The sequence below is a fragment of the Phyllobates terribilis genome, unplaced genomic scaffold (genome assembly GCF_046119375.1).
Source record: "Phyllobates terribilis strain yellow unplaced genomic scaffold, ASM4611937v1 Scaffold_4__5_contigs__length_816908805, whole genome shotgun sequence".
NCBI classification, from domain to species: Eukaryota; Metazoa; Chordata; class Amphibia; order Anura; family Dendrobatidae; genus Phyllobates; species Phyllobates terribilis.
This window is the reverse complement of record NW_027362764.1, coordinates 362,448,995-362,476,641: the sequence shown is the minus strand read 5'-3', so window position 1 is coordinate 362,476,641 and position 27,647 is coordinate 362,448,995. Positions and strand designations below refer to the sequence as shown.

At 47.6% G+C, this 27,647-nt stretch overlaps 1 protein-coding gene across 7 annotated transcripts in view; it reads right to left on the bottom strand.

The window, feature by feature from the left end:
• The window catches only part of LOC141265403 (collagen alpha-2(VI) chain-like), a 704,763-nt gene that overhangs the window by 276,346 nt on the left and 400,770 nt on the right, over positions 1-27,647 (bottom strand). For 6 of the 7 annotated variants that reach the window (XM_073678446.1, XM_073678444.1, XM_073678448.1 and 3 more), the window contains one exon: positions 1,144-1,179. The exons of the other annotated variant lie outside the window; for it this stretch is intronic. In XM_073678446.1, coding sequence (XP_073534547.1) covers positions 1,144-1,179 — 36 coding nt within the window. The remainder of the gene's footprint in view (positions 1-1,143; positions 1,180-27,647) is intronic. 7 annotated transcript variants of the gene reach the window in all.

Sequence of the window (27,647 nt, the reverse complement as noted above, 5' to 3'; positions counted from 1 at the left end):
CCCAATCCTACTATGTATGGCCCCAATCACTGCACACATAAAATAATAAACACTTATACTCCCCTTCCTTCCTCACCTCTGCTCCAGTGAGTCCTGTCTGCAGCAGCTCATGTCAGCATCTGCTGCTGCCGGCACATTCACGCTTCTCCACGCCGGGACTATGGGCGTGAAGAAGCATGAATATGCTTTCTCTTTAGCAGCGGGCACTGACAGGAGCCCCAGCTCAGTGCTCCTCCTTGTCCGCTACTTAAGAGAATGAATATTCCCTCTTCTCCATGCCCATGGGAGTAGAGAAGAGGGAATATGCTTTCTCTTTAGCAGCGGGCACTGAGAGGAGCCGCGGCTCAGCGCTCCTCCTTGGCCGCTACTTAAGAGAATGAATACTCTCTCTTCTCCACGCCCATGGGAGTAGAGAAGAGGGAATATTCATGTCCCTTTAGCAGTGGACACACGCGGTAGCTGCAGCAGCGGCTACTGTGTGTGCCCCGCTCCTCCACCGCCGCAACCTCCCCCCCCCCAATACTCCCCTATCCTCCTGGCTCCCACGCTGCTTGGGGCCCTCCTGGCACACGGGCCCCCTTCCAGTCATGGGCCCCATAGCAGAGGAGTGACCTGCCACCATTGGCGGTACGCCACTGGTGATGAGCAGCCCGCCTTATCTAATAGTATGGGTGTCATCAATAGGCTGTAAGCCAGACACGGTACATCACACGTATCTGTGTGACTGGTATCTTATGCAAGCCTAATCTGTGTGCATGTTTAATACTAGGCAACCACCCCCTACAAGAATTGGTAGGTTTGTGAAAGTTTGGTTCATCAGAATTTTGCACCTGTGTTGCCCATGCCTTTATCATGGGGGTCTGCTGCATCCGGTTGGTGCAATGGTAATTTGATCTGGTGTCGGTAAGTCTTTTTTTCTGTTCTGTATTTTGAATTTATGTCCTTCTGTGAGCAGTTATTGACAGATTGCCTTTTGCTTGTTTTGTGTCAAGCATCTTACCAATACACTGTCCTTAGAAAACAACAAGATAAAACAATTTATAGGCCTAAATAATCTGCACTGCAAAGAATATTGAAAATGAAAATATACTGGCCAAGGATTTGGCTAGCGCATATATGTAAATAGATTAACTAAGTGCATACCTGATCACCTGTAACTCCACCACTTCCAACCTTTCCCTTAAGAAAACAGAAAAGTCAGTACTATAAAATTTGCAAACAATATTCTAAGATAAATTACTTGAGCCAGAAAGATTTGAACACAAAAATATATATATATATATATTCATTTGTAGATTAACTCCTTAGTGACAGGGGCAATTTTGGAATTTGCAACCAAATCTCATTTTTTAAATTTGACATGTGTCACTTTAGGTTGTAATAACTATGGCATGTTTCTACATATCCCATTGATGCTATGAATGTTTTTTTTCATTACACATTGTACCTTGATAGTGGTAAGTTTAGATCGAAATGTTTTAAATTTATTAAAATATCTGATTTAAAGTTTTAAAATTCATTACAAATTAATTATTTTTTAAATTTTAATGTTTATACCCTTGAGTCATACCACAGAAAAATATATATAAATAGCATTTACCATATGTCTACTTTACATTAGCAGATGAAAATTGTACCCCTCAATGTTTTGTATTCAATACTGATATCCGGAAGACTGTTAATTCCTGTGAAACACTTGAAAGTTTTACGCAAACGTGAAATGAATGGAATGAAAAATTTAATTTTTTCATTAAAATTTACACATTTTCCATGTCATCAAAAACTACAGTTTGGGCACATGGCAGGACTCAGAATGGAAGGAAAGCCATTTTATTTTTGGAGAGCAAATTTTCCTGGAAATGATTGCAAATGTGACATGACATCTGCAGAATCCCTGGTGCAACAAAATAGCAGGACCCCTATAAAAGTCACCACATCTAAAAAATTCTTTGAGGGGTATTTTTTTTTTTTTATTTGTTGGTGTGCATTATGAAGCCACAGGCTCACAGAACTTTATAACATTTGGACATAAAAAGTTTTTTTTCCTTTAAAATGTTTTAGTGATATATATATATATATATATATATATATATATATATATATATATATATATATATATATATTTAATTTCCACAAGGGGTAATATAAGAAATTGGACCCCACAAGTTGTTACACAGTTTTGCTTAAATGTGGTTAAATACTCATATGTGGTCAAACACTACTGTTTAGACACATGGGAAGGCTTGGATGCAGAGGAGTGCTATTTTATTTTTGGAGTTCAAATTTGCCTGGAATAAATTTAAAATGACATGTCACTAGTGTTGAGCATTCCGATACTGAAATATCGGGTATCGGCCGATATTCACTGTATCGGAATTCCGATACTTAATTCCGATACTTTTATAATATCGAATACCGGAATCGGAAGTTCCCATAATGCCTGCGCTCTGCAGTGTCTCTGAAGGATGACAAGCTGGATGGCAGCGCTCAGCTGCGATCCAGCTTGTCATCAGAATGCCATCCCAGCGTGGGAGAATTCTCCTGATTGTTTAAAAGCCGGCGCGCGGTAAAAAGCCGCCGGCTTTTAAACAATCACGCAGCCCCATACTGCTTCCCCGCAGCCTCCCACCCCGATCCTCCGCTCCCCTCGCCACCTCCCATCCCGATCGTAAATTAGGACCGGGCGGGGAGCGCAGCACCAAGGAGCGAAGGACCCGGGCGGGGAAGCCGGCAGTGAAAAGACTTCACCGCCGGCTTTCCCGTTCTGTGCTGCGCTTTCCCGCCGGTTATTTCAAATGAACAGCTGAGGTATCAGGTGATGCCGATCAGCTGTTCATTTGAAGTAGCCGCGGTGCCCTCAGAGGGTTCATGTGAGTTCATGCTTGACTGCATGAACTCACATCAACTTTCCCACGGCCGCACAGGTCAGCCTCACCTCCCGGACCCGTCATGATTAGTGTGTGCGGGGTGTGTGTGTGTGCGGGTGTGTGTGTGCGGGGTGTGTGTGCGGGGTGTGTGTGTGCGGGGTGTGTGTGCGCGGGGTGTGTGTGCGGGTGTGTGTGTGTGCGGGGTGTGTGTGCGCGGGTGTGTGTGTGTGCGGGTGTGTGTGTGCGGGTGTGTGTGCGGGTGTGTGTGCGGGTGTGTGTGCGGGCAGACATAGGCCGATGTGACACTACTACTCCCATCGGCCTATGTCTGTCCCCCGTCCACTCCTGCCAGCAGGATCAGCTCGATGGGAGCAGTAGTTCCCATCAGCCTGATCCTGCTATTTAAATTGCCCTACTGTGTCCCCAATAAATGTTAAATACATGTCATTGGTGGCCAGTGGTTACCTAAAAGAAATTAGTTCATACATTACCTGTCCCCGCCGATCGCCACCTAAAATAAAGTAAAAAATAAAAAACTACACCTATACTCACCAAGACACCTAATTCCCCGAAGCCATCGATCTCCTGTAATAAAATATAAAATAATAAACCACAACCTTATCCTTACCCCTCCGTAGTAGTCCACGAGTGTCCCACGAAGATCTCCAGTTCAGAGCAGCCACATAGAATGTGACCGCTCTGAACCGCTGCCGCCGCTAGAATGACGGGGCCGTAAGGGTTCACCGGAGTTCAGGCAGCGCTGCTCCGGTTAGCTCCTTTACGGCACTGCTGTATCGTGAGAAATTCCCACGGTACAGCACTGCCGTAAAGGAGGTCTCCGGAGCTGCGCTGCCTGAATGCACTCCGGTGACCTCAGTCAGTGGCTCCCGCTGCCGGGAGCGGACGTGTTCCCGGCAGCGTGAGCTTACAGCAGCCATGCACAGCTGTCACCATCTCCAGATGTGACAGCTGTGCATGGGAGATCAGCGCAGGAACGTGGACAGGTAACTATTTTTTTTTTAGTAAACTAAGAATTAAATAAAATGGTGTTTTATTTCAAATAAATTATTTTTTTCTGGGTGTAGTGTGTTTTTTCTTTTTAACACTTTGTAGGTTAGTAATGGGGGTGTCATATAGACGGCCATCATTACTAACCTGGGCTTCATGGCAGCTGGCGCTGACATGAACCCCACCACTATTACCCCCTGCCACCGCACCAGGGCAGCGTGGAAGAGCGAGGCTAAGTGCCAGAATTGGCGCATCCTATGGATGCGCCATTTCTGGGGCGGCTGACGGCTGGTGTTTCTAGCCTGGGAGGGGGCCAATATTCATGGCACCCTTCCTGAGCTATTAATATCAGCCCCCAGCTGTCTGCCTAGCCTTTGCTAGCTATTAAAATAGAGGGGACCCCACGTCATTTTTTTTTGGGGGGTCCCCCATTTTAATAGCTAGTAAAGGCTAGGTATTCAGCTGGGGGCTGATATTAGTAGCCTGGGAAGCTCCGTGGGTTTTACCCCCTTCCCAGGCTTCAAACATCTGCCCCAGCCGTCTGCTTAACCTCCGCTAGAGACTAAAATTATGGGGGATCCCACGCCATTTTTTTTTTAAATAAATCCTTTATTTTAACACTAAATGACATTTGAGGACTTAATAAAGATGCAGTCCCTAAATTATTATTTATTTTTTAATAAATTTTTCCCAAAACTTTTGACGTGGGCTTCGCCATATTTTTGTATGCCAGCCAGGTACAGCATCCAGCTTCTATGAACGCGCCATTTTCCGGGGCGGCCGCGGACTGCAATTTTCAGCGGGGGGGGGGGGAGGGCAAAAAGCTTGGGCCTCCCTGCGCTGCAGATTCCATCCCCCAGCTGCCTAGTTGTACCTGGCTGGACACAAAAATAGGGAGAAGCTCCACGTTTTTTTTTTTTTAATTATTTCATGAAATTCATGGAATAATTAAGAAAAAAAGGGCTTCCCTATATTGTTGTGTCCGGCTAGGTACAAATAGGCAGCTGGTGGTTGGGGGCAGCCCGTTCCTGCCTGCTGTACCTGGCTGGACACAAATATAGTGTGAAGCCCCACGTCAATTTTTTTTAAATTATTTCAGGAAATTCATGAAATAATTAAAAAAAAATTATGTGGGGCTTCGCCCTATAATTGTGTCCAGCCAGGTACAGCAGGCAGGAACGGGCTGCCCCCAACCACCAGCTGCCTATTTGTACCTAGCCGGACACAACAATATAGGGAAGCCCTTTTTTTCTTAATTATTCCATGAATTTCATGAAATAATTAAAAAAAAAAATGTGTGGCGCTTCGCCCTATTTTTGTGTCCAGCCAGGTACAACTAGGCAGCTGGGGGCTGGAATCTGCAGCGCAGGGAGACCCAAGCTTTCTGGGTCCCACCCGCTGCAAATTGCAGTCCGCAGCCGCCCCGGAAAATGGCGCGTTCATAGAAGCGCCATCTTCTGGCGCTGTACCCAACTCATCCAGGGCCCTGGTGCGGTGGCTCACTGGGTAATAAAGGGGTTAAGGCCAGCTTGGCATTATCAGCTGGCCCTAAGCCCGAAATTCATGGGGTCACGCCAATATTAGACATGACCGCCATGAATTTCTAGTAAAGTATTTAAAAAAAACACAAACACCCAGAAAAAAGTCCTTTAATTGAAATAAAGACACAATTCTTTATTGTTCTAAATTAAACCATACTTACCGCCACACCCATTCCAGCTGAAGCCAACGATCTCCTGCAATAAAAGTAAAATAATAAAGCAACCTCATCCTTACCTTTCCATGGTTCCCAGGACAGCTTCAGCTCTGCTACATCGAGATGACAGGCTGGACCGCAGCAGAACGCTGCCATCCAGCCTGTCATCCCGCGGACACTGAGAAGCGCAGGCATGCTTGCGCTCCTCAGTGTCTTTCTGTGACGTCATCCAGATGAGCCGAGGTCATGTCCAATGAACTCAGCTCACCTCATGCACGTCACTGACAGCGTGGGAAAATTCTCCTGCACTCAGCGCTTCAGCGTGAGAATTCTCCCACGCTGTCAGTGACGTGCATGAGGTGCGCCGAGTTCATGGGACATGACCTCACCTCATGCACGTCACTGACAGCGTGGGAAAATTCTCACGCTGAAGCGCTGAGTGCAGGAGAATTCTCCCACGCTGTCAGTGACGTACATGAGGTGAGCCGAGTTCATTGTCGGCTCATCTGGATGCCGTCACAGCCAGACACTGAGGAGTGGAAGTATGCCTGCGCTTCTCAGTGTCTGCGGATTGACAGGCTGGATGGCAGCGTTCTGCTGCGGTCCAGCCTGTCATCTCGATGTAGCAGAGCTGGAGCCGTAGTGGGAGCCATGGAAAGGTAAGGATGAGGTTGCTTTATTATTTTTCTTTTATTGCAGGAGATCGTTGGCTTCAGCTGGAATGGGCGTGATGGTAAGTATGGTTTAATTTAGAACAATAAAGAATTGTGTGTTTATTTCAATTAAAGGACTTTTTTCTGGGTGTTTGTGTTTTTTTTAAATACTTTACTAGAAATTCATGGTGGTCATGTCTAATATTGGCGTGACCCCATGAATTTCGGGCTTAGGGCCAGCTGATAATGCCAAGCTGGCCTTAACCCCTTTATTACCCAGTGAGCCACCGCATCAGGGCCCTGGATGAGTTGGGTACAGCGCCAGAAGATGGCGCTTCTATGAACGCGCCATTTTCCGGGGCGGCTGCGGACTGCAATTTGCAGCGGGTGGGGCCCAGAAAGCTTGGGCCTCCCTGCGCTGCAGATTCCAGCCCCCAGCTGCCTAGTTGTACCTGGCTGGACACAAAAATAGGGCGAAGCTCCACGTTTTTTTTTTTTTAAATTCATGAAATTCATGGAATAATTCAGAAAAAAAGGGCTTCCCTATATTGTTGTGTCCGGCTAGGTACAAATAGGCTGCTGGTGGTTGGGGGCAGCCCGTTCCTGCCTGCTGTACCTGACTGGACACAAATATAGGGCGAAGCCCCACATCAATTTTTTTAAATTATTTCATGAATTTCCTGAAATGATTTAAAAAAAATTGACGTGGGGCTTCGCACTATATTTGTGTCCAGCCAGGTACAGCAGGCAGGAACGGGCTGCCCCCAACCACCAGCTGCCTATTTGTACCTGGTTGGACACAACAATATAGGGAAGCCCTTTTTTTCTTAATTATTTCATGAATTTCATGAAATAATTAAAAAAAAAAAATACGTGAAGCTTCTCCCTATTTTTGTGTCCAGCCAGGTACAACTAGGCAGCTGAGGGATGGAATCTGCAGCGCAGGGAGGCCCAAGCTTTCTGCCCCCCCCCCTCCCCCCGCTGAAAATTGCAGTGCGCAGCCACCCCGGAAAATGGCGCGTTCATAGAAGCTGGATGCTGTACCTGGCTGGCATACAAAAATATGGCGAAGCCCACGTCAAAAGTTTTGGGAAAAATTAATTAAAAAATAAATAATAATTTAGGGACTGCATCTTTATTAACTCCTCAAATGTCATTTAGTGTTAAAATAAAGGACTTATTTTAAAAAAAATTGACGTGGGGCTTCGCCCTATATTTGTGTCCAGCCAGGTACAGCAGGCAGGAACAGGCTGCCCCCAACCACCAGCTGCCTATTTGTACCTGGCCGGACACAACAATATAGGGAAGCCCTTTTTTAAAAAAATTATTTCATGAAATAATTAAAAAAAAATTGACGTGGGGCTTCGCACTATATTTGTGTCCAGCCAGGTACAGCAGGCAGGAATGGGCTGCCCCCAACCACCAGCTGCCTATTTGTACCTGGTTGGACACAACAATATAGGGAAGCCCTTTTTTTCTTAATTATTCCATGAATTTCATGAAATAATTTTAAAAAAAAATGCGTGGGGCTTCGCCCTATTTTTGTGCCCAGCCAGATACAACTAGGCAGCTGGGGGCTGGAATCCGCAGCGCAGGGAGACCCAAGCTTTCTGGGCCACCCCCGCTGCAAATTGCAGTCCGCAGCCGCCCCAGAAAATGGCGCGTTCATAGAAGCGCCATCTTCTGGCGCTGTACCCAACTCATCCAGGGCCCTGGTGCGGTGGCTCACTGGGTAATAAAGGGGTTAAGGCCAGCTTGGCATTATCAGCTGGCCCTAAGCCCAAAATTCATGGGGTCACGCCAATATTAGACATGACCACCATGAATTTCTAGTAAAGTATTTAAAAAAACACAACACCCAGAAAAAAGTCCTTTAATTGAAATAAACACACAATTCTTTATTGTTCTAAATTAAACCATACTTACCACCACGCCCATTCCAGCTGAAGCCAACGATCTCCTGCAATAAAAGTAAAATAATAAAGCAACCTCATCCTTACCTTTCCATGGCTCCCACGACAGCTTCAGCTCTGCTACATCGAGATGACAGGCTGGACCGCAGCAGAACGCTGCCATCCATCCTGTCATCCCGCAGACACTGAGAAGCGCAGGCATACTTCCACTCCTCAGTGTCTGGCTGTGACGGCATCCAGATGAGCCGAGGTCATGTCCAATGAACTCCGCTCACTTCATGTACGTCACTGACAGCGTGGGAAAATTCTCCTGCACTCAGCACTTCAGCGTGAGAATTTTCCCACGCTGTCAGTGACGTGCATGAGGTGAGCTGAGTTCATTGGACATGACCTCACCTCATGTATGTCACTGACAGCGTGGGAGAATTCTCACGCTGAAGCGCTGAGTGCAGGAGAATTTTCCCACGCTGTCAGTGACGTGCATGAGGTGAGCTGAGTTCATTGGACATGAACTCGGCTCATCTGGATGACGTCACAGAGAGACACTGAGGAGCGCAAGCATGCCTGCGCTTCTCAGTGTCTGCGGGATGACAGGCTGGATGGCAGCTTTCTGCTGCGGTCCAGCCTGTCATCTCGATGTAGCAGAGCTGGAGCTGTCGTGGGAACCATGGAAAGGTAAGGATGAGGTTGCTTTATTATTTTTCTTTTATTGCAGGAGATCGTTGGCTTCAGCTGGAATGGGCGTGATGGTAAGTATGGTTTAATTTAGAACAATAAAGAATTGTGTCTTTATTTCAATTAAAGGACTTTACTCTGGGTGTTTGTGTTTTCTTTTAACTTTGACTATGGGGTTAGTAATGGGGGTGTCTTATAGACGCCTCTCCATTACTAACCTGGGCTTGATGTCAGCTGGCATTATAAGCTGACATCAACCCCAACCCTATTACCCCCTGCCACCGCACCAGGGCAGCGTGGAAGAGCGAGGCTAAGTGCCAGAATTGGCGCATCCTATGGATGCGCCATTTCTGGGGCGGCTGACGGCTGGTGTTTCTAGCCTGGGAGGGGGCCAATATTCATGGCACCCTTCCTGGGCTATTAATATCAGCCCCCAGCTGTCTGCCTAGCCTGTGCTAGCTATTAAATTAGGGGGGACCCCACGTCATTTTTTTGGGGGGGTCCCCCATTTTAATAGCTAGTAAAGGCTAGGTATTCAGCTGGGGGCTGATATTAGTAGCCTGGGAAGCTCCGTGGGTATTACCCCCTTCCCAGGCTTCAAACATTTGCCCCAGCTGTCTGCTTAACCTCCGCTAGAGCCTAAAATTAAGGGGAACCCCACGCCAATTTTTTTTTAAATAAATCCTTTATTTTAACACTAAATGACAAGTACAGTAATCAACACTGTCACTGTACTTCATATATATGTGACTGACATGTTTCTATCTATCTAATCTATGTGTGAGGCTCTATTCCTTCTATTCTAAATTGTCGGGTACAGATGCTGAATTGCCGGCCGGCTTTCTTAAAGAGACGGTGCATGAAAACACTATTATTTTTTTAAATAAATCCTTTACACTAAATGACAAGTTCTGTAAGCAACACTGTCACTGTACTTCTTATATATGTGACTGACATGTTTCTATCTATCTAATCTATGTGTGAAGCTCTATTCTGTCTGTTATAAATTGTCGGGTACAGATGCTGAATTGCCGGCCGGCTTTTTTAAAGAGACGGTGCACGAAAACACTAATATTTTTTTTAATAAATCCTTTACACTAAATGACAAGTACAGTAAGCAACACTGTCACTGTACTTCATATATATGTGACTGACATGTTTCTATCTGTCTAATCTATGTGTGAAGCTCTATTCTTTCTGTTGTAAATTGTCGGGTACCGGTGAATGCCGCTGATGAATTGCCGGCTTTTCATGTCATTCTACATTATTCTTAGTTGTTTTACTTCATGTAGAATTAACCTACAAGGAAAGAAAGGGTTTATTTTCATTCCGATATTTGTGTCCCATTGACTTGCATTGGTTTCCGGTATCGGAATCGGCGATATCCGATACTTTTTGGGTATCGGCCCGATCCAATCCGATACGATATTTCCTGATATCGGAAGGTATCGCATTTACAAAGCCCATTAGGTGACACAGCAGAGAAAAATACCCATAAGTGACCCCATTTTTAATTAACCCCCTTAAGGAAATCATCTAGTGTTGTATTGAACATTTCAGACCAATATTTCCTTTACAGAATTTTATAAATTTGGTGTGAAAGCTGTGAAAAAATAATTTTATTCCACTAAAATGTTGCTTTGACCTCAAATTTTTCATTTTAACAATGGGTAATAGACAAAACTTACCTAACAATTTGTTACTCAATTTCTCCAAAAAATGGTAATATCCAACAGGTGTTAAAAAGTGGTTGTTTGGGCACATGGCAGGACTTGGAAGGGAAGGAGCGCTATTTGATTTATGTAGCGGAAACTTGGCTAAAATGGATTGCGGACTTCAGGTCTCATTTGCAGACTTCCTGAGGTGTTTGAATAACAGAAAACCTCACACTAGTGACTAAAATCTTGGAAAAATAGATCCCTCAAGTTATTCATTTAGTTATGTGGTGTGCATTTTAAACCCACTAGTATTTTAAAAACGTTTATAACATTCAACCATAAAAACAAAAACATTAAATATTTTTTCCATTACAATTAGTGATGAGCGAACCCTTTGGATGTTCGGGTTTTGGTCGGACTCCTTAAAAAGTCCGGTTGAGGACCCAAACTTGACCTGGGATGTCAATGGTGATCCGAACTTTAGTGCTAAAAATGGCTGTTATATGGTTGGCGTAAGGGCTAACGGGCAGCAAAAAAAAAAAAAAATGGGGGTAAGAACAGGACAATGGTCCTGGAAACAAATGTGGATAGGAAAATTACTTAAAGGGGCTCTGTCACCATAGCAATCATGTTAAAATAGGAAGTAAATGAACATTAAAACTTTAACAGTGCCCTCACAGAGACTGAAGCTTGCTACCGCCATTCCAGTTAAAAATTTCCTTCACAGAAGCAGATACCAAATTTCACCCACAGAGCATATTTACACATATCACCTGTTACAACTCTGTTAGGTTTTTTTTAGTTTGCTGGTCACATGACCATTTTGCCTATTTAATCCGGCTCCGCCCTCCTGGCTTTGCTGGACTTCATTTGTATTTACTACGGTTGAGCTAGCTTGTTACTCTATTGCCGTTCTCTGTTAGTTTTGCTAGGTCTTCTGACCTCTTCGCTTTTTGTTGTGTGTTTGTCTTTGACTGCTACTATTTCTGCTAGGAGGTGTCCAACTTATCCCAGTCCCTAGATCTTGTAGGGATCCCTCCCTCACATCTATAGGTCTGCGTTCAGACTAGCCGAGGACTTTAGCGGGTCTGATCGCAGGATCAGGTTCCCAGTTACATCGTAGGGATCTAGTTTAGTTCTATTGTAGGGACAGATCTCCTGTCTTTCCTTAGTCTCTGTAGCAGATCATAACATCACCCACATAGTATGTTTCCAAATTTATCCCACAGAAGCTGATAAAAAATTTTACCCACAGAGCATGTTTCCACATTTCCCTGAGAAAGCAGATTAAAAATTTCACACCCAGACAATGGGGCACAGTACCCTCACAGCTCAAAAATGTCTGCTCCAGTAGCGTATGTTACAAATGCCGCCGATGAAAACCTCTTAATCTTGGATCGAGATGGTCTGCAGCGAGGCTTGCTACTGGCAGTCCAGTTAAAAATTTCATCCACAGAGCCAAACTTATCTTCTATAGTGTACAGTAGAGCAACTGCAGATCAAAAGCTTGTAGTTTGATTCTAAATATAGCTGGCAGTCAGTTGCGAGGCTTGCTACCGCCAGTCCCAGCCCCTTTGCCTTGGGACACCTCCCTAGTGCTGTTACCTAGGTTCCCAGGGTTCTATTCCAGAGAGGTAGTCTGATAAACATTTACCATATCCAAGAAAGGTAGCTGTCATGCAAATTAACCTATTCTCAACTGAGTCAGCAGCTGATATTACGACACAAAATAGCCGTCCATGACAATTTAGAGGCTCAGTAATTGGAATGAGTAGTTAAATCCTTTAATGAGCTTTAGGCCCAGCCACAAAGGTAGAGTAAAATTATTTTTTAGGCAGACTACTCGTACAGATACAAAGCTGCAGAGTACACAGAGGGTTTTGGGCACAGTAGCTCCACAGAATCTAATAACAAATTTCACCCACAGAACAGGTTTCCACATTTCACCCACGAAGCATATTTTCACATTTCACTGAAAGAGCTGATTAAAAATTAAACACCCAAACAATGGGGAACAGTACCCCCACAGGTACGGTTGCAGAGCACACAATGGCTTAAAGGCACAGTACTCCCACAGATATGGGATAAAGAATACATACAGCAACTTTAGGCATAGTACTATCACACACATAGTTGCATAAGAATAGAAAAATATGTTTAGACGCACATCACTCCCACCGACAGTTTAAGATTATAAAAACTTTTGCTTAAGCACAGACATGGGTACAGAGTACACAGAGTTTTTTGAAAACTGCACAAATGCAAAACCTAATACTGTACCTTACTACAGCTGAGTCCTGTCCCTATACTAAGCAGAGCAGAAATAAAAAATAATCTTGAACCAGAAGGAACAGGTCCAAGTGGAGGAGGAGGTGGACAAGACAGTATAGGTGGAAACGGCAAGGCAGCTTGGTGGCTCAGTGGTTGACCCTAGTGCTGCAAAGCTGCAGTGCTGTCGGTTCAAATCCAACCAAGAACAAAATCTGCAAGAAGATTTTATCTTTTCCCCGTGTTTGCATGGGTTTCCGCCTAGTAATCTGGTTCTCTCCCACACTCCAAATTTCAGTATGATAGGGAAATTAGATTGTGAGCACCAATGGAGACAGTGGCAATAATGTCTGTAAAGCACTGTGAAATTAATGGCGCTATATAACTGAGTAAAATAAAGAAATTAATAAAGAGTCAAGGAAGGAGTAAGCCAACCTTTTTTGTATTTTTGATTATTTTGTTTTATGAAACTGACTTAAAACAACCTAGAATTTACAACTCAAACTAGCAATCTATAAAACAAGGATGCGAAGGTCCAATTGGAGGAAGAGGTGGACGTGATAATATAGGTGGAAGAGTCAAGGGAAGAGTAAACCACACTTTTTTGTATTTTTCTTTTTTTAAGACTTTTTTTTACATTCTTGTTATGGAACTGACTTAAAACAGCCTACAATTTGCAAAACTAAACTAGCTATCTAGAACCACGAGGCGTAGGTCCAAATGGAGGAAGAGGTGGACTTGTTGGTATGGATGGAAGAGGCAAGGGAGGAGTAATCCTACATTTGTTTTATTTTTTGTATTTTTTGATTTAAAACAATCTAGATTTAACAAGATGAAAACCAGCCATCTAGAACCAGGAACAACAGTGTTTACAGCAGGGTGACACATAAGCTTACGGGCATAACTGGCGCATTTCTGGGGGAATAAAGAGTATCCAGACTACATACCCCCCACTGAGGACAGCTTGTCATTGCCTCTGGGCAGCCTGGCACACATGAGCCAATACGTGCTGCAGTACCTGCGCAATGACTGTCGAGTTGCCCGTATTGTTACCAGCACAGATTACTGGATGGCCATCTTGCTGGATCGCCGCTACAAGGACAACATACCATTATTACTTCATTACTTCAGTCACTGGAAAGGGATTGAAAAATATGTGAATGCAAGCATAGGCTGGTAGAAAAACTACTAATGGCTTTCTGGACTGGCAGCTGGGGATCAGAGGAACAACAATGCGTAGGAGTAAGTAACCAATGCAGCTGGGGCACAACCAGCACTTCGGAAGGCAGGGTTAGTGTAGTGCCGGCGTCCCTGCCCTCTGCTAGGCAGGGACGCTGTTCCCCTCACCGCTCTGCTCCGTGCCCGGCGTCCCTCTCCCTCCCTCTTAAAGGGGCCGCGCGCGCCGTCCTAAGGAGTCCCCGGCCAATGGCCGGAGGACTTTACCATATATAAGGCACCTCCTCCAAAATGGAGGTGCCCGAGCAATGTTGTTGCACCGTTCTACTCTGCTTCAGCCCTCAGGTCCCATTGCCAGTTACCTGCCAGTTACCTGCCAGATTCCTGCCAGCTTGCTGTCCTAATCCTGCCTGATTTCCTGTTACCTGCCTGCCTGCCTGAGGTCCGACGGTCTGCCTTACAACTCCGGTCAGTCTGTCTAAGGACCAACTTGCCCGCTCACCTGGGAGCGCACATCAGCTACCTGCCTGCTTGCCTGAGGTCCGACGGTCTGCCTTACAACTCCGGTCAGTCTGTCTATGGACCAGTTTGCCCGCTCACCTGGGAGCGCTTCTCCGCTACCTGCCTGCTTGCCTGCCCGGAGGCTCCGCTGTCACGTGCTGTGAGCTCCAGCTATTCCAGACTCTTGCCCGCTCACCTGGGAGCGCTTCTCCGCTACCTGCCTGCTTGCCTGCCTGGGGCCTCCGCTGTCACGTGCTGTGACCACCAGCTATTCCAGAGACTCTGGCCCGCTCACCTGGGAGCGCTTCTCCGCTACCTGCCTGCTTGCCTACCTGGAGGCTTCGCCGTCACGTGCTGTGACCACCTGCTATTCCAGAGACTCTCGCTTGCTCACCTGAGAGCACACATCCTCCATCTGCCTTGCTAGCCTACCTGGAGGTTCAGCCATCACAGGTCGTACCTACCCTTTACCTAGAGACTGCCCCGGTCACTTGCCGTGACCTCCAGCCCGTTCTTCCAGAGACTGCCCCGGTCACTTGCCGTGACCTCCAGCCCGTTCTTCCAGAGACTGCCCCGATCACTTGCCGTGACCTCCTGCCCGTACACCCAGAGACTGTCCCGGTCACCTGCTGTGACTGCCTGCCTGGTCGCCACCCGCTCCCTTACAAGGACCGCCCCCTTGTATAGTAGCCCAGAGGTTCCGCCTCCCAGACCCGTTACAGTTAGTATGGCCAAAATGTGGCAAAACTTTATAAGCACGCCGCAACATACAGCACCATGTAATATGGTCTATATTAACAGGAACCAGTGTTACAACAACATGGTAGAAGAGTACGTGTCCACACTTCTCCACATACTAATCAGATAGGTCTGCCCCATTTAACATCTGGGTCTCCAAATTGGATGCCCTGAGTTGCCCTTTATGCCTTGGAGGTGCTGGCCTGCCATGTGGCAAGTGTCATGTCTGAATGTGTGCTTAGCATGGCAGGGAATGTGATAAAGACAGGGGCATCTGCCTGTCCACATCCAACTTTGGAAACCTAACATAAAATGAATCATGCATGGATCCCACAGGACTTGGCTATACCTTTGGATGACTATACAACTATAACAGCAGCACCCAGCCAGTGTTCAATTCTATATGCTATTTGTTTCAATTGGGCTGGGTGGATGGGCCATGGAACCACAACCAGCAGAGTCATCTAAAATCAGAAGAAACTGCTGCATGACTTGTGGCTCTGAATGCTTGGCTGATTTGCAAGGGGGTGAGATGAAAGTCGGATGAACAAGGTCCTCAGGTGCCAACTGTGCACTTTCTGTCAACTGCGTGCACCAAAATATTATATTTGGGCACATAGCTACAGAATGACCACGTCCTCTCCCTGTAAGAGCTACATCACCAGCAGCAGCTAAACCAGCCCCAGAATGGCCATGTCCACATCCCCTAATTGATGCTCTCCTTATTTTGATGGCTCTGGAAGTGCTCACAGTCTAAAAGCATGTTGATTAGCTGTGCTGCTTTCTACAAGGTTTGTTATACTGCCGAACCAGAACAGGAAACAGAACGTAGAGTAAAAAGTCAGTGTTCAATACCAGACACTAGGTGTCCACTATGGACCCCAAACATTCCAGTTTGGGTTCGCTCATCTCTAATTACAATGTTCCTTTAAGCCCTAATTTTTTATTTCAACAAAGGGTAAAAGGAAAAAAAACCTGAATATACAATTTCACACTATTTGAGTGTGGCAATACATCATATACTACTGTTTTGGCACATGACAACTTGTAAGAGAATGAGCACTATTGGAAATTTGGAATGTCTCAATTATTTTTTATAACAGTCATATTTTAGCTAAAATTTTTCATTTTCACAAGGTTTAATAGGAAAAAATAGACCCCAAAATTTCTCCCAAATAAAGCAATACCCCATCTGTGGTTTAAAACTGTTTGGGAAAACTATTTGACTTTTGGAGCACAGATTTTGCTGAAACAGTTTGAGGGCACCATTTTCAAGGTCCCCAAACTGTGGCCAAATGTGACCACATTTTGAAAAATGTAGTACTTGGGAATTCATCTATGCGTTGTAAGGCAGCGGCTTTCACGTCTGCGCGGTAATGAGGCACTGACTCAAGAAAGTTCAACTTAAATGTCTTTATTTGCCAACTCATAAAATAAATCCAAACTTTATCATCCGGTTTGTAGCTGGAATGTCCGTATCAGTTCATTGCCGTGGACGACTGCACCACAGTATAACGCGTGGGTGCAGCAATGACTTTGCTGGCTCTGGTCTGTGTTCAGTCTCGCACAAACAGGCAAACACCGAATCTCCTGTTCTGATGCTTGCAAAACCAACACTAACAAACCCAACCCTTACCTGAAAGTTTAATTGGAAATTGTGGACATGGGCCACTCCCAAGACCGGGAGTGGAGGGAGAGATCTGTCCCACTACATTCCTACAGAGCTCACCAAAAATAAAAGCCCATGTCAGGTTTTTCTAAATCTGACTTGGTCAAATAGCTTGACCAAGTCCACACTCATTTTGCATTGCAATTAGAGATGAGCGAACATGTTTGGAAAATGTTTGTTTTTTTCAAATTCGGCACGAACATTGCACATTTGAATTCGTGATCAGACACCCGAGCATTTTTAATAAAAAAAATCGTCCCAATTCGGCAAAAGTGAGGTAAATGATCGCGTTTCCACTACTGTATTATTTATGACTTTGGCTAGGATAGTGGTGCAGTATGATGAGCGGGGGGTGGGGAGTGCTTGATGAGGGCTAGGGGGTGGGGAGAGGTCCGAGTAGTGGCGTACTGTTAATCTTACTTTTTTTTTCTTAACTTAATGTGTGCAGATTCTGGCAAGCCAATCAGGGCGTAGGGACCATCCACACACAACGGTTTCGGTCATTGACTGCTAAAGTCACATGTCCCTCTCCATATAAAGAGCAGACATGTTGTTTTAGCGCCATTTTGTCAATGTGACAGAGCAGAGAGGCTGCTCCTGCCGTTGCTCCTTGATACTGATAGATTGAGATAGTTAGCTAGGGGGTTGCTTGTAAGTCAGATAGATAGGATCCTGTGTGACTGTGAAATTGACCTTCCAGCAGATCATTTTTGCTATTAGTGTTGTCTAGACAGACACCAGGCCACCTTTCAGCATAGAACTCTGTTGTGCTGATATTATAAATAATCTTTTTATTTATATAGCGCTAACATATTCCGCAGCTCTTTACAATTCAGACAATTTACAGACATTATTGGCACTGTCCCCACTGGGGCTCACAATCTACTTTCCCTTTCAATAGGTCTTTGGAGTATTAGAGGAAACCCACACAAACACAGGGAGAACATACAAACTCCTTGAAGAGGTTGTCCTTGGTGGGATATGAACCTAGGACCCCAGCACTGCAAAGCTGCAGTGCTAACCACTGAGACACCGGACTGCCCTTTATGGATTAGGTGACTACAGTGTAGTAGGAGGTTTCCTCCACAGAGTGACCTGTAAGCGCATTCACCCAACCATATTGTGCTCCATGCAGGGGTACACCTTTGAAACAAATTTATTCTGTTACTACAGTGATGCAACCAGCAGGCCACATCTCAGCATCTAATTCTTTTGCGGTTAGTTTCTGCTGTATCCAGGGCACCACAGTATAAAAATCTAATTTTTGGTTGCTAATAGAATGCTCCAGCAACACTGTTTGAACAAACAAATACTGATTGGTAATTTACTGACAGGTGATTCACAGGTCTGGGCATACGTTTGTTAAACAGCTGGTTAAAAGAGGGGAAGGGTACATCCAACATGAGTGGAAAAAAGCAAGGTCATGGTGGAAGGGGGGATTGGATTGGTGTTCAAGGTGGTAATGTTAGTGAAAGCTCTACCGAACCAACATCGTCACGTACTATCCAAAGACGACTGAAAACTTTTGTTGCTGGATGTTTACTCTACTCCCTTTCTTTGGCAGCCACACAGCGGTACAACTTGTAGAGGAGGGCCAGAAACAGCATGTGCTCCAGTGGATGGCAAGCACTGCATAAAGTGGCCACTCCTCTAACTCCACCTCAACATCACACAGAGTACAGTCAGAGGTGGCACCCCAATTACCCTAGTTTCCCCCTGCATCACAACTCTCCAACCGCCTGACTGTAGGGAACCACAGATGGGCAAGGCTGCAGAGCTGTTCACACATTCTATGCCATGGGCATCAAAGGTCAGCTCCAAAGATTCACAGACTCAAGAGGAGGAAAGCATCTGCACGGATACCCAAAACTTTTCTCTGTTGGATCCGGGGAGGATGAAGTAAGATCCGTGCAGAATCCTGACCCTAGTCACCAGACTTTAACCCCCCATTGGGGGGGGGGCAGGCAGTGGATCCTGATGAGACTCATACTTGAGGCGCATGCAGACTGTACTGTGCTGTTAGGGCAGGAAAACTAAGAAAACTGCGCCCATACTACACCAGCATGTCGCAGACATCACCCGTTACTTGACTAAAATCTATGTCTGCCAGGGTTCATTTCACCACAGACAGGGGCGTTACACCTCGCTGACTGGGCCACTTGTCGACTCTGGTGGCTGTGGGGGTAGGTGGGGAAGGGGCTGCTCCACAAGTCTTGGATTCCCAAAGGCTTGTGGGACAAACATCTGTCTCTAACACTTCCTCCATGGCTTCTGCCTCCTCCACCTCCTCTGGGACCTCCACTTGTGCCCTCTCAACCTCTGCCTTAATGAGACACATTCCAACAGTGCAGAGCGGTCCCCACCTCCACCGTACTGTGCAGCCAGTGCTCACCGCAATCAGGCAGTGTTAAAATTAATATGCCTTGGAGATCGCAGTCACACAGATCAAGAGTTGTGGACATCTATCCAGGCTGAGTTTCAGCAATGGCTGACTCCACTGAACCTGGAGCCAGGAAAGACCGTGCGCGATTACAGTGGGAAACTGGTGGCGGCCCTACACTGGGGCATCCTCACACATGTGTCTTGCATGGCTCACGTCCTCAACTTGGTGGTACAGCAATTTGTCGGCCACTATCCCGATTTGGATGCGCTGCTGCACAAAGTAGTTGCTGTGTGCTCACTTCCACCATTCACACCCCTCAAGTCATAGACTTGAATCGATAGAGATCTTTGGCCATAAGGGTTAACTGGTTGATATGCGATGTGCCAACACTGTGGAATTCCACTCTGCACATGTTGCAGGAGCGACAAACCCTGACGCAGTCTCATGTCGTATGGCCTGGGCCAACACAATACAGACATGGTGCAAATCACGAGGTTAAGGACCTCTTCACAGTTCTGAAATGGCTACAAAGATCGTTAGCGCTGACGATACCATCATCAGCATCACTATTACGGTCATCTAAACGCTGGAGCACACTTTGAATAGTCTGTGGGAGGAGGTGTTGGTCCCAGAGGAAGATGAGGAAGCAGAGGAGGATGTGAAAGGGATAACCATGTCTCAGTTTCACACTGTCATCAGACGGGTGCCAAGGCAGGGTGTATTACAGTGATCGAGGGGAGCTTGTGTTACCAAACTGTTAGTGAAGGTGCAGGAGATGAGGAACAAATAAAGGAAGAGGTTATGGGCAAGCAACAGTCAGGAGGTGAAAAGGATAATGAACCCCTCTCTATTGTCCGGGGTTGTCTGGAGGGGACAGAGGAAACAAGTATCAGTGTTACCCAGGTGCCAACACACCATGGGCTTGGACCTCATGGAAGAGCTTGACACATGAGTGCCTTCTTTCTGCAACATGATTCCTGTATTGATAGGATTTGAAATAGTGATGACTACTGGGTTGCCACTCTGTTAGATCCATGGTACAACAGTAAATTGTCAGATTCTTCCTGTCCTGGAAAGGCAGCTCTAGACTTTCAACTCCAGGAACATAAATTCGTCAACCAAAAACATTAGCAGCAGCGTACAGTAGTGTTCAAAAATAATAGCAGTCCAATATGACTAACAAGATAATTCACGGTTTTTGGTATAAATATTACCACATGTCAAAATCTACCAATTGGTGCAGTAGATTCTAAAAAAGCCAAGAGGCTAGCATTCATTCTCTGCGAGTTTTTAAGTCTATTTGAATAATTAATTGAAATTAGTTAGGTCAATAATTCTGTGAAGAAACAGATGTGAATCAGGTGGCTGACTATGCAACAGATATGAAGTAGTTCTAAAAATCTGTGGGTATTCAACTAAATATTAGGTTAGTGATTCACATGAATGCTAAATCCTAAAAAAAGTACATATTGTGAGTCCGTAAAGACAAATGCAGCCACTGCTATTTTTTAGAACAGCCCAATGTTCATTTTTTATTTTCTGTAAAGGAGTTAAAAATTATATACAATTCTCTTAAAATTTTGAATTATAAAACAATGTGCAATGTTCCCAATGCATGAAAAAAATAGTATAAAGATTTTGTGCTTAACTCATGTTTTTGAACACACTGCTATTATTTTTATGACTGCTATAAGTGGCAGAAGCAATTTCTGTGAGTTGTTTCACACATTTTTTAGACCAGCTCCTGCACCAGCACAACAGAGTACAAGTCTGACACATGGTGAACGTGTGGAGAGGATGGTGCAGGAGTACCTCAAGCTCAATATCAATACAATCAGGGAGGGTTTGTACCCATTTACATTTTCACATTTTGGTCTTCAAAAATGTAAGGCTGGCCTGAGCTTGCCTGTCACGCCTTTAAGGTTTTATCATGCCAGTAGGCCAGCGTTCTCTCAGAACGTGTCTTCGCGCTACTTTTGGTGTCATGATGGATAAGCGCAGCAGTCCCCTGAAAGTGTTGACTGCCTAACTTTCATAAAGATGAACAAGTCATGGTGACGCGCCCCCTGGGACATATTCCTTTTTGAGGGGAATACCCGGCACCGGATCAGATGGGGGGTTGTAGTCTCCGAGCGGCTGTGACCCAGTCCCGTGCCCAGGGCGTCAAGCTAAGGGTTATGTGGCAGCTTTACAGATGTTACTAAAGTTCTTTTGTGTCGACTACGCCACCCGTTGTGATGCGGTCACTGTGGCCGCCGCTGCTGCAGGGTCCGCTGAGGCTGATGGTGGGTGCGCAGCTTGGTGAGATAACCCCCAACGGGAGGGGTATAGCCTCAGAGGGGACAGGCGCAGAGGATGGGGGTTGTGGTGGTGCGATGCAGCCGGCAATGAAGACAGACTCGGGTTGTGCAGTTAAGGGTGTTTACTTACTGCTGATGTTGTACTGGTCACTCCAGCTGCTAGTGACCACCCGAGCCGTGCTGCGTCCACCAGGTCCTGGATCCGGCCAACCCCCAAACAAGTCCAGAGCGTGGCCCTGAGCTCTCCCTCTGTCCTTTCTTCAGCCGTCCCCACCAGTGATTCACCTAGGTCCAGCTCCCTCGGGCCTTCTTTTGGGACACCCTTGGCCCTGGGTTCCCTGACCCTTCATGTGGTTTGCCTTCGGGGTGAATGTGGTGGGTGACCGTGACAGACACTGCCCACGGTCTCCGGTCTCCGGCTGGGGAATGTCTTTGCCCCCACCAGCTTGGGTTCCGGTACCCTCTTGCTGACTCCTCACCCGGTGCTCTAATTTGGGTTCTTGGGTCCCTTCAGTCTTCCCCCTCTGGGTCTTTCTCTGCTCCACTCTCTCTCTCTCCAGGGCTGCTGTTTCCTTCTCTCTCCTCTCCAACTGACTTGTTCTCAGCGTCTGACCCTGATCTTAGTTGGTGCCCACCTTATATACACCCTCTATGTGTGAGCTCAGGTGACCAGCACCCAATGAGCTCCTATCTTTACCCAGGCTGCTCCCCCTATCTGCCCCTACACTACATGGGATGTACCACCCCCCTCCCACTCCAGCCAGGAACAGGCTCGGTTGTACCTGCACATTTCTAAGTGGGAGTACCGTCGGCCTGCTCCTCTGGAATGGGATGTATGTAGTGCATGCAGTCTATCTGAGCTCAGTTCCACACTCCTTCCTTACCCGGGAGTGGAATATCACACCTCTGGGTTGAGGTGCAATACCCCTGTAGCAGCCGAATCCTCAGGGTGCTACATTCCCCCCTGGTAAATCACAGCACGTCCTCGGGCTGTAAGACATAAAACACCAAAACATACAAAATTTTTATATGAACATATAAAACATATAAACATTATATATATATAAAACTTTTTATATAAACATTCTCGTAGACTTCTCTTGTCTCTGGTTCCTCCTCCGGACACTGTGCAACGTGTGTCCGGGAAAAGTGCGACAGTCTCTTAGAAAAATCTGGTTTTCTTATAAAACCGGTAGGGGGCGCTTTAGGACGCGCAACTATATACAGGGGAAGTTGAAAGTTGGCCGCTCTCAGTCCTCGGCCAGTTAGAGGGTAGGGAATGGCTGCTCACAGTCCTCAGCCTGTAGGATGAAGGGGTTAACGGGTAAACAGTTCCCTGGTCCCAACGGGGACTATTTTAGCAGCAACAGTTTCAGTTTCTATATACCCCGATTGGGTAACTATTTACAGCTCCTGCTCTGCCGCACTCAACGGCGTCTTCCTCCTGCTCTTTCTTGATATGATGTTTCTTCAGACCCGTCCGGGTCCTCTGGCTCCTCCTCCCCGTACCGCAACTCCTCCTCCGTCAAGCGGTGTACGTGGAGGGCGTAAGGTCCTTTGGCACACTTGTGCCGGGTGAAAGTGACCTCGTCTCCGACGTAGAGGTCACGGCCTTTGTGACCTTCCGGCAGGTGGGACTCGACGTCTCTGCGGGTCACAAAAACGTCACCGCGGTTGTTACGGTCCCGAATAAAGCCCCACCCATGCTGCGGGTTGAACTTTATCACCGTCCCGATGGTGCGGGGACAGTGCGCTGCACGGGGGTTCCTCCTAGTCCGGCTCTTCTGCTCCGCGCTCTGGATTTGGGCCTGTTGTTCTCTGGCCCGCCTCTCCTCCCGTTCTCTCTTAAACTCTGCCAGCTGTTGACGGCAACACTCTGTACGTTCAGCTGCGGCTGCCCGAGTTTCTCCGGTGAACCCCATCAAATCTTCTCCCGTGGGGTCCCACACGAATTGGGCTTCTGCTAGAGGAGGCGAGACCCGAGCCACGGGCTTCGGAGCCGGGATTAGGGGCTCACACAAGGGCCCTAGTCTTTGCTGCCGCTCCAGCTCAGGGTACCCTTCGGGCCAGATGAAGGGCCGCCCGTCCGGCCATGTGAGCTGGCCGAAGAGGTCCTCCCCCAGGTGTGGCACCCTAGGTATTACGGGCGCGGGCGCGGTGGTGGTGGCGCCCGGGTTGCCCAGGCCTTGCGACCAGGCCTGGGGCACCTGGAAGGTGAAGGGCACCGTTAGGACGGCGGCGCCCTGGGCTACCTGGCCTTGCGGCCAGGCCGGAGGCTCCGCGGAGGTAGGGGGCGCTGTTGGTGGTGCGGCGCCCGGGGGTACTAGGCCTTGCGACCAGGCTGGTGGTAATTCCTGCTTTGTCACGCTCCGGGTCGGTGCGTGTGACGTCACAGGGGTCGCGGCGGCGGCTTCCGGTCGGGGCCTAGTCCATAGCGGTGACATGGCGGCTACGGGCACAGCAGGGGGACTTTCGGGCTCTGCGACGGGGAGCTGGGGCAGGTAAGCGGTGTCACGGCTTGGGGTATAGGCGTCCCCTTTACCTGCCTCCATGCGTTCGGCTCCCTCCTCGGCGCCGTCTCCGGCCTCGGGTCCTCCCGCGCCATCCTCAGAGGCGGTCTGCTTCCTCTTCCAGGGTAGCGTGCTCCGTTGACTGGTCTCTGCTTGCTGGGTCATCTCCCGGCTCCACTCCGCCAGTATCTCGCGCTGTACCCGGGCCATCCTCCGTGCGAGGCCCTCCAGGGCAGTTTGTGCACACTCCCGGTCTCGGGGGAGCTGCGCTAGGATCTCCGCTAGACCTAGCGGGGTTGTGGACTCTAGCAGGCTCCTGACCATCGGGTCGGTGCTGCTCTGCTCTGTTTCCGGCAGGCTCCTGGCCAGCGGGCCGGTGCTGCTCTGCCCTCCTTCCTCGGTCTCTAGCAGACTCCTGGCCAGCGGGCCGGTGCTGTTCTGCTTTCTCTCCATCTCCGGGTGAGCTCCTCCGCTACTCCTTGTTAGACCTCTTGCCTCCGGGTGCGCTCGCTCCAGACTCCTCCAAGCGACACCCATCTTTGCTCTTCTCTTTCGTCTCCTCCCACTTCGAGGGCGGTCCCGGGGCAACTCGGTGACTGTCAGCTCCAGGGGGAGTTCTTTCACGCTGACAGACACCTCCAGCATCACAGTCTCTGTTGGTGGGGGCGGTTTCCACTTTTGGCGCCATTTTCTGTCCCGGCCCACGATGGGAGGTGGCCTCTTGCCCTCCTTTGGCACGCCCATAATGGCGTCCGCTGCTCTTCCAAGGCGGGAAATCTGCGGTTTTGGCGGGAAGCGTCGCCCAGTGGCGGGAAACTCTGCAGATGGCGGGAACAAGTTGGAAATGGCGGACAATCGGCGGGAAACGACTGGTGATGGAGTCCGATGGCGTGGACCCTCCGGAACCGGCGGGAGACTTCTTTCTGAGGTAAACTTGCACTTTTCTTCAGGCACGCAGTACCCGGGTGTTGCGGGCACGTAATCCTGCCGACTACGCCAAAGTTGACGCGCCCCCTGGGACATATTCCTTTTTGAGGGGAATACCCGGCACCGGATCAGATGGGGGGTTGTAGTCTCCGAGCGGCTGTGACCCAGTCCCGTGCCCAGGGCGTCAAGCTAAGGGTTATGTGGCAGCTTTACAGATGTTACTAAAGTTCTTTTGTGTCGACTACGCCACCCGTTGTGATGCGGTCACTGTGGCCGCCGCTGCTGCAGGGTCCGCTGAGGCTGATGGTGGGTGCGCAGCTTGGTGAGATAACCCCCAACGGGAGGGGTATAGCCTCAGAGGGGACAGGCGCAGAGGATGGGGGTTGTGGTGGTGCGATGCAGCCGGCAATGAAGACAGACTCGGGTTGTGCAGTTAAGGGTGTTTACTTACTGCTGATGTTGTACTGGTCACTCCAGCTGCTAGTGACCACCCGAGCCGTGCTGCGTCCACCAGGTCCTGGATCCGGCCAACCCCCAAACAAGTCCAGAGCGTGGCCCTGAGCTCTCCCTCTGTCCTTTCTTCAGCCGTCCCCACCAGTGATTCACCTAGGTCCAGCTCCCTCGGGCCTTCTTTTGGGACACCCTTGGCCCTGGGTTCCCTGACCCTTCATGTGGTTTGCCTTCGGGGTGAATGTGGTGGGTGACCGTGACAGACACTGCCCACGGTCTCCGGTCTCCGGCTGGGGAATGTCTTTGCCCCCACCAGCTTGGGTTCCGGTACCCTCTTGCTGACTCCTCACCCGGTGCTCTAATTTGGGTTCTTGGGTCCCTTCAGTCTTCCCCCTCTGGGTCTTTCTCTGCTCCACTCTCTCTCTCTCCAGGGCTGCTGTTTCCTTCTCTCTCCTCTCCAACTGACTTGTTCTCAGCGTCTGACCCTGATCTTAGTTGGTGCCCACCTTATATACACCCTCTATGTGTGAGCTCAGGTGACCAGCACCCAATGAGCTCCTATCTTTACCCAGGCTGCTCCCCCTATCTGCCCCTACACTACATGGGATGTACCACCCCCCTCCCACTCCAGCCAGGAACAGGCTCGGTTGTACCTGCACATTTCTAAGTGGGAGTACCGTCGGCCTGCTCCTCTGGAATGGGATGTATGTAGTGCATGCAGTCTATCTGAGCTCAGTTCCACACTCCTTCCTTACCCGGGAGTGGAATATCACACCTCTGGGTTGAGGTGCAATACCCCTGTAGCAGCCGAATCCTCAGGGTGCTACAATGGATCTCCAAGGATTTTTGTATCCCAATCGCAGACTAGGTGTAGTTTTCAGTGTGTTGCATTGCTCTCGCGTTATTGCAGTCTGATATTTTTGTTGTGGCTTCTGTGTCTGCTCTTGCTGCTGCTAATTATTGGGTCTCCATCCTGGGTTGGCTGTAATGGAAGGGGTGTCAGTGCCCCATTATACTAGTTTTACTCTGGTGAAATTGATGCCAGTTTGCTGGTGTCTGCTCCTAATTTTTGGAAATATGGAGACTCGTGGTTGGGTCTCCTTCATGTGTGTTGCCTGTAGCAGTAGGGCTCCCACTTACTTTCAATCAACTGTTACTATCCTTTAAATTTTTGCACCAGTAATGCTGTTTGATGTTTCTGCCACCTGCGTGTGGCTGAGCAGAAAAGCATCTTGAGCTATTGCATGAGGTATCAGGGCTCCAGGCCTACACCGATCCCTTACCCACCTAGTCTTAATTTGAAGTTAAATTCAAAGCTGTAAATGCTGGCCCAGACACTGATACCTCATGCATCGCTCATAAATGACTGCTGCACCATTATAAAATGTGTTCTGTGGGTCAATTTAGGCCACTTTTCTTGGTGTTTGCCTCTAATTTGAGCTGTTTTGGCAGCTTTTGGGTCCCTTTGAAGGTGTTGTGTATGCGTTTGGTTTTGCCTCCCATTGAATCCAATGGGATTTGGATATGTTTGGCAAACTGTTTGACGAATTGTTCGGCAAACAACGGTAAGTTCGCCGAACTGAAACGAATCGACCCTTTAAAGGTTCACTCATCTCTAATTGTAAACACAGCTGTAATTATAATGATTTTGGCTGTAATTACAATGATCTCCAGTGGGTTCAGTATGTTTCTATACACATCCTGGAGGACACATAATGACCCTCATATAGGAATCCCCTCACTGCCTCACAGCTTGTATAACCAATTTATTTCCTCTGGTATTTTCCAGAAATAAGATTGCTATGGATGCAGTAGAGTAAAAATTGCAAATATGCCAAATTAGTACTCAATACCTTGTGTCCAGCTTGTATTTTTTTTTTGAGACCTGCAAGTTAATCAGGGTCACCTGGGTACAGCAATGCCATACTGTATATGCGAACATTCATTGTGTGGCGTGGGCACGTACTAAATCACTAAAATGAAATTTAGATGGAACCCTCACTGGAACCATTCACTGTAAAGCAGTTGGAGTAACTTTGAACTCTGTCTGCCCTCTATTTAGATGGGGTCTCATCTTTTCAGATTTATGCAAAACTGTGGTCGACCACGCTTTTGTGCATGTTTTAAAAAAAAAAAAAAAAAAGGACAGAACACAAACCAGAGATCAAAGGGACTCCTCCTGCCTCATTGCAGTAAATGTTTTCATCGGGGATTTTGTCTCAATTTTATTTTATTGTGGATTTAGATGGAAATCC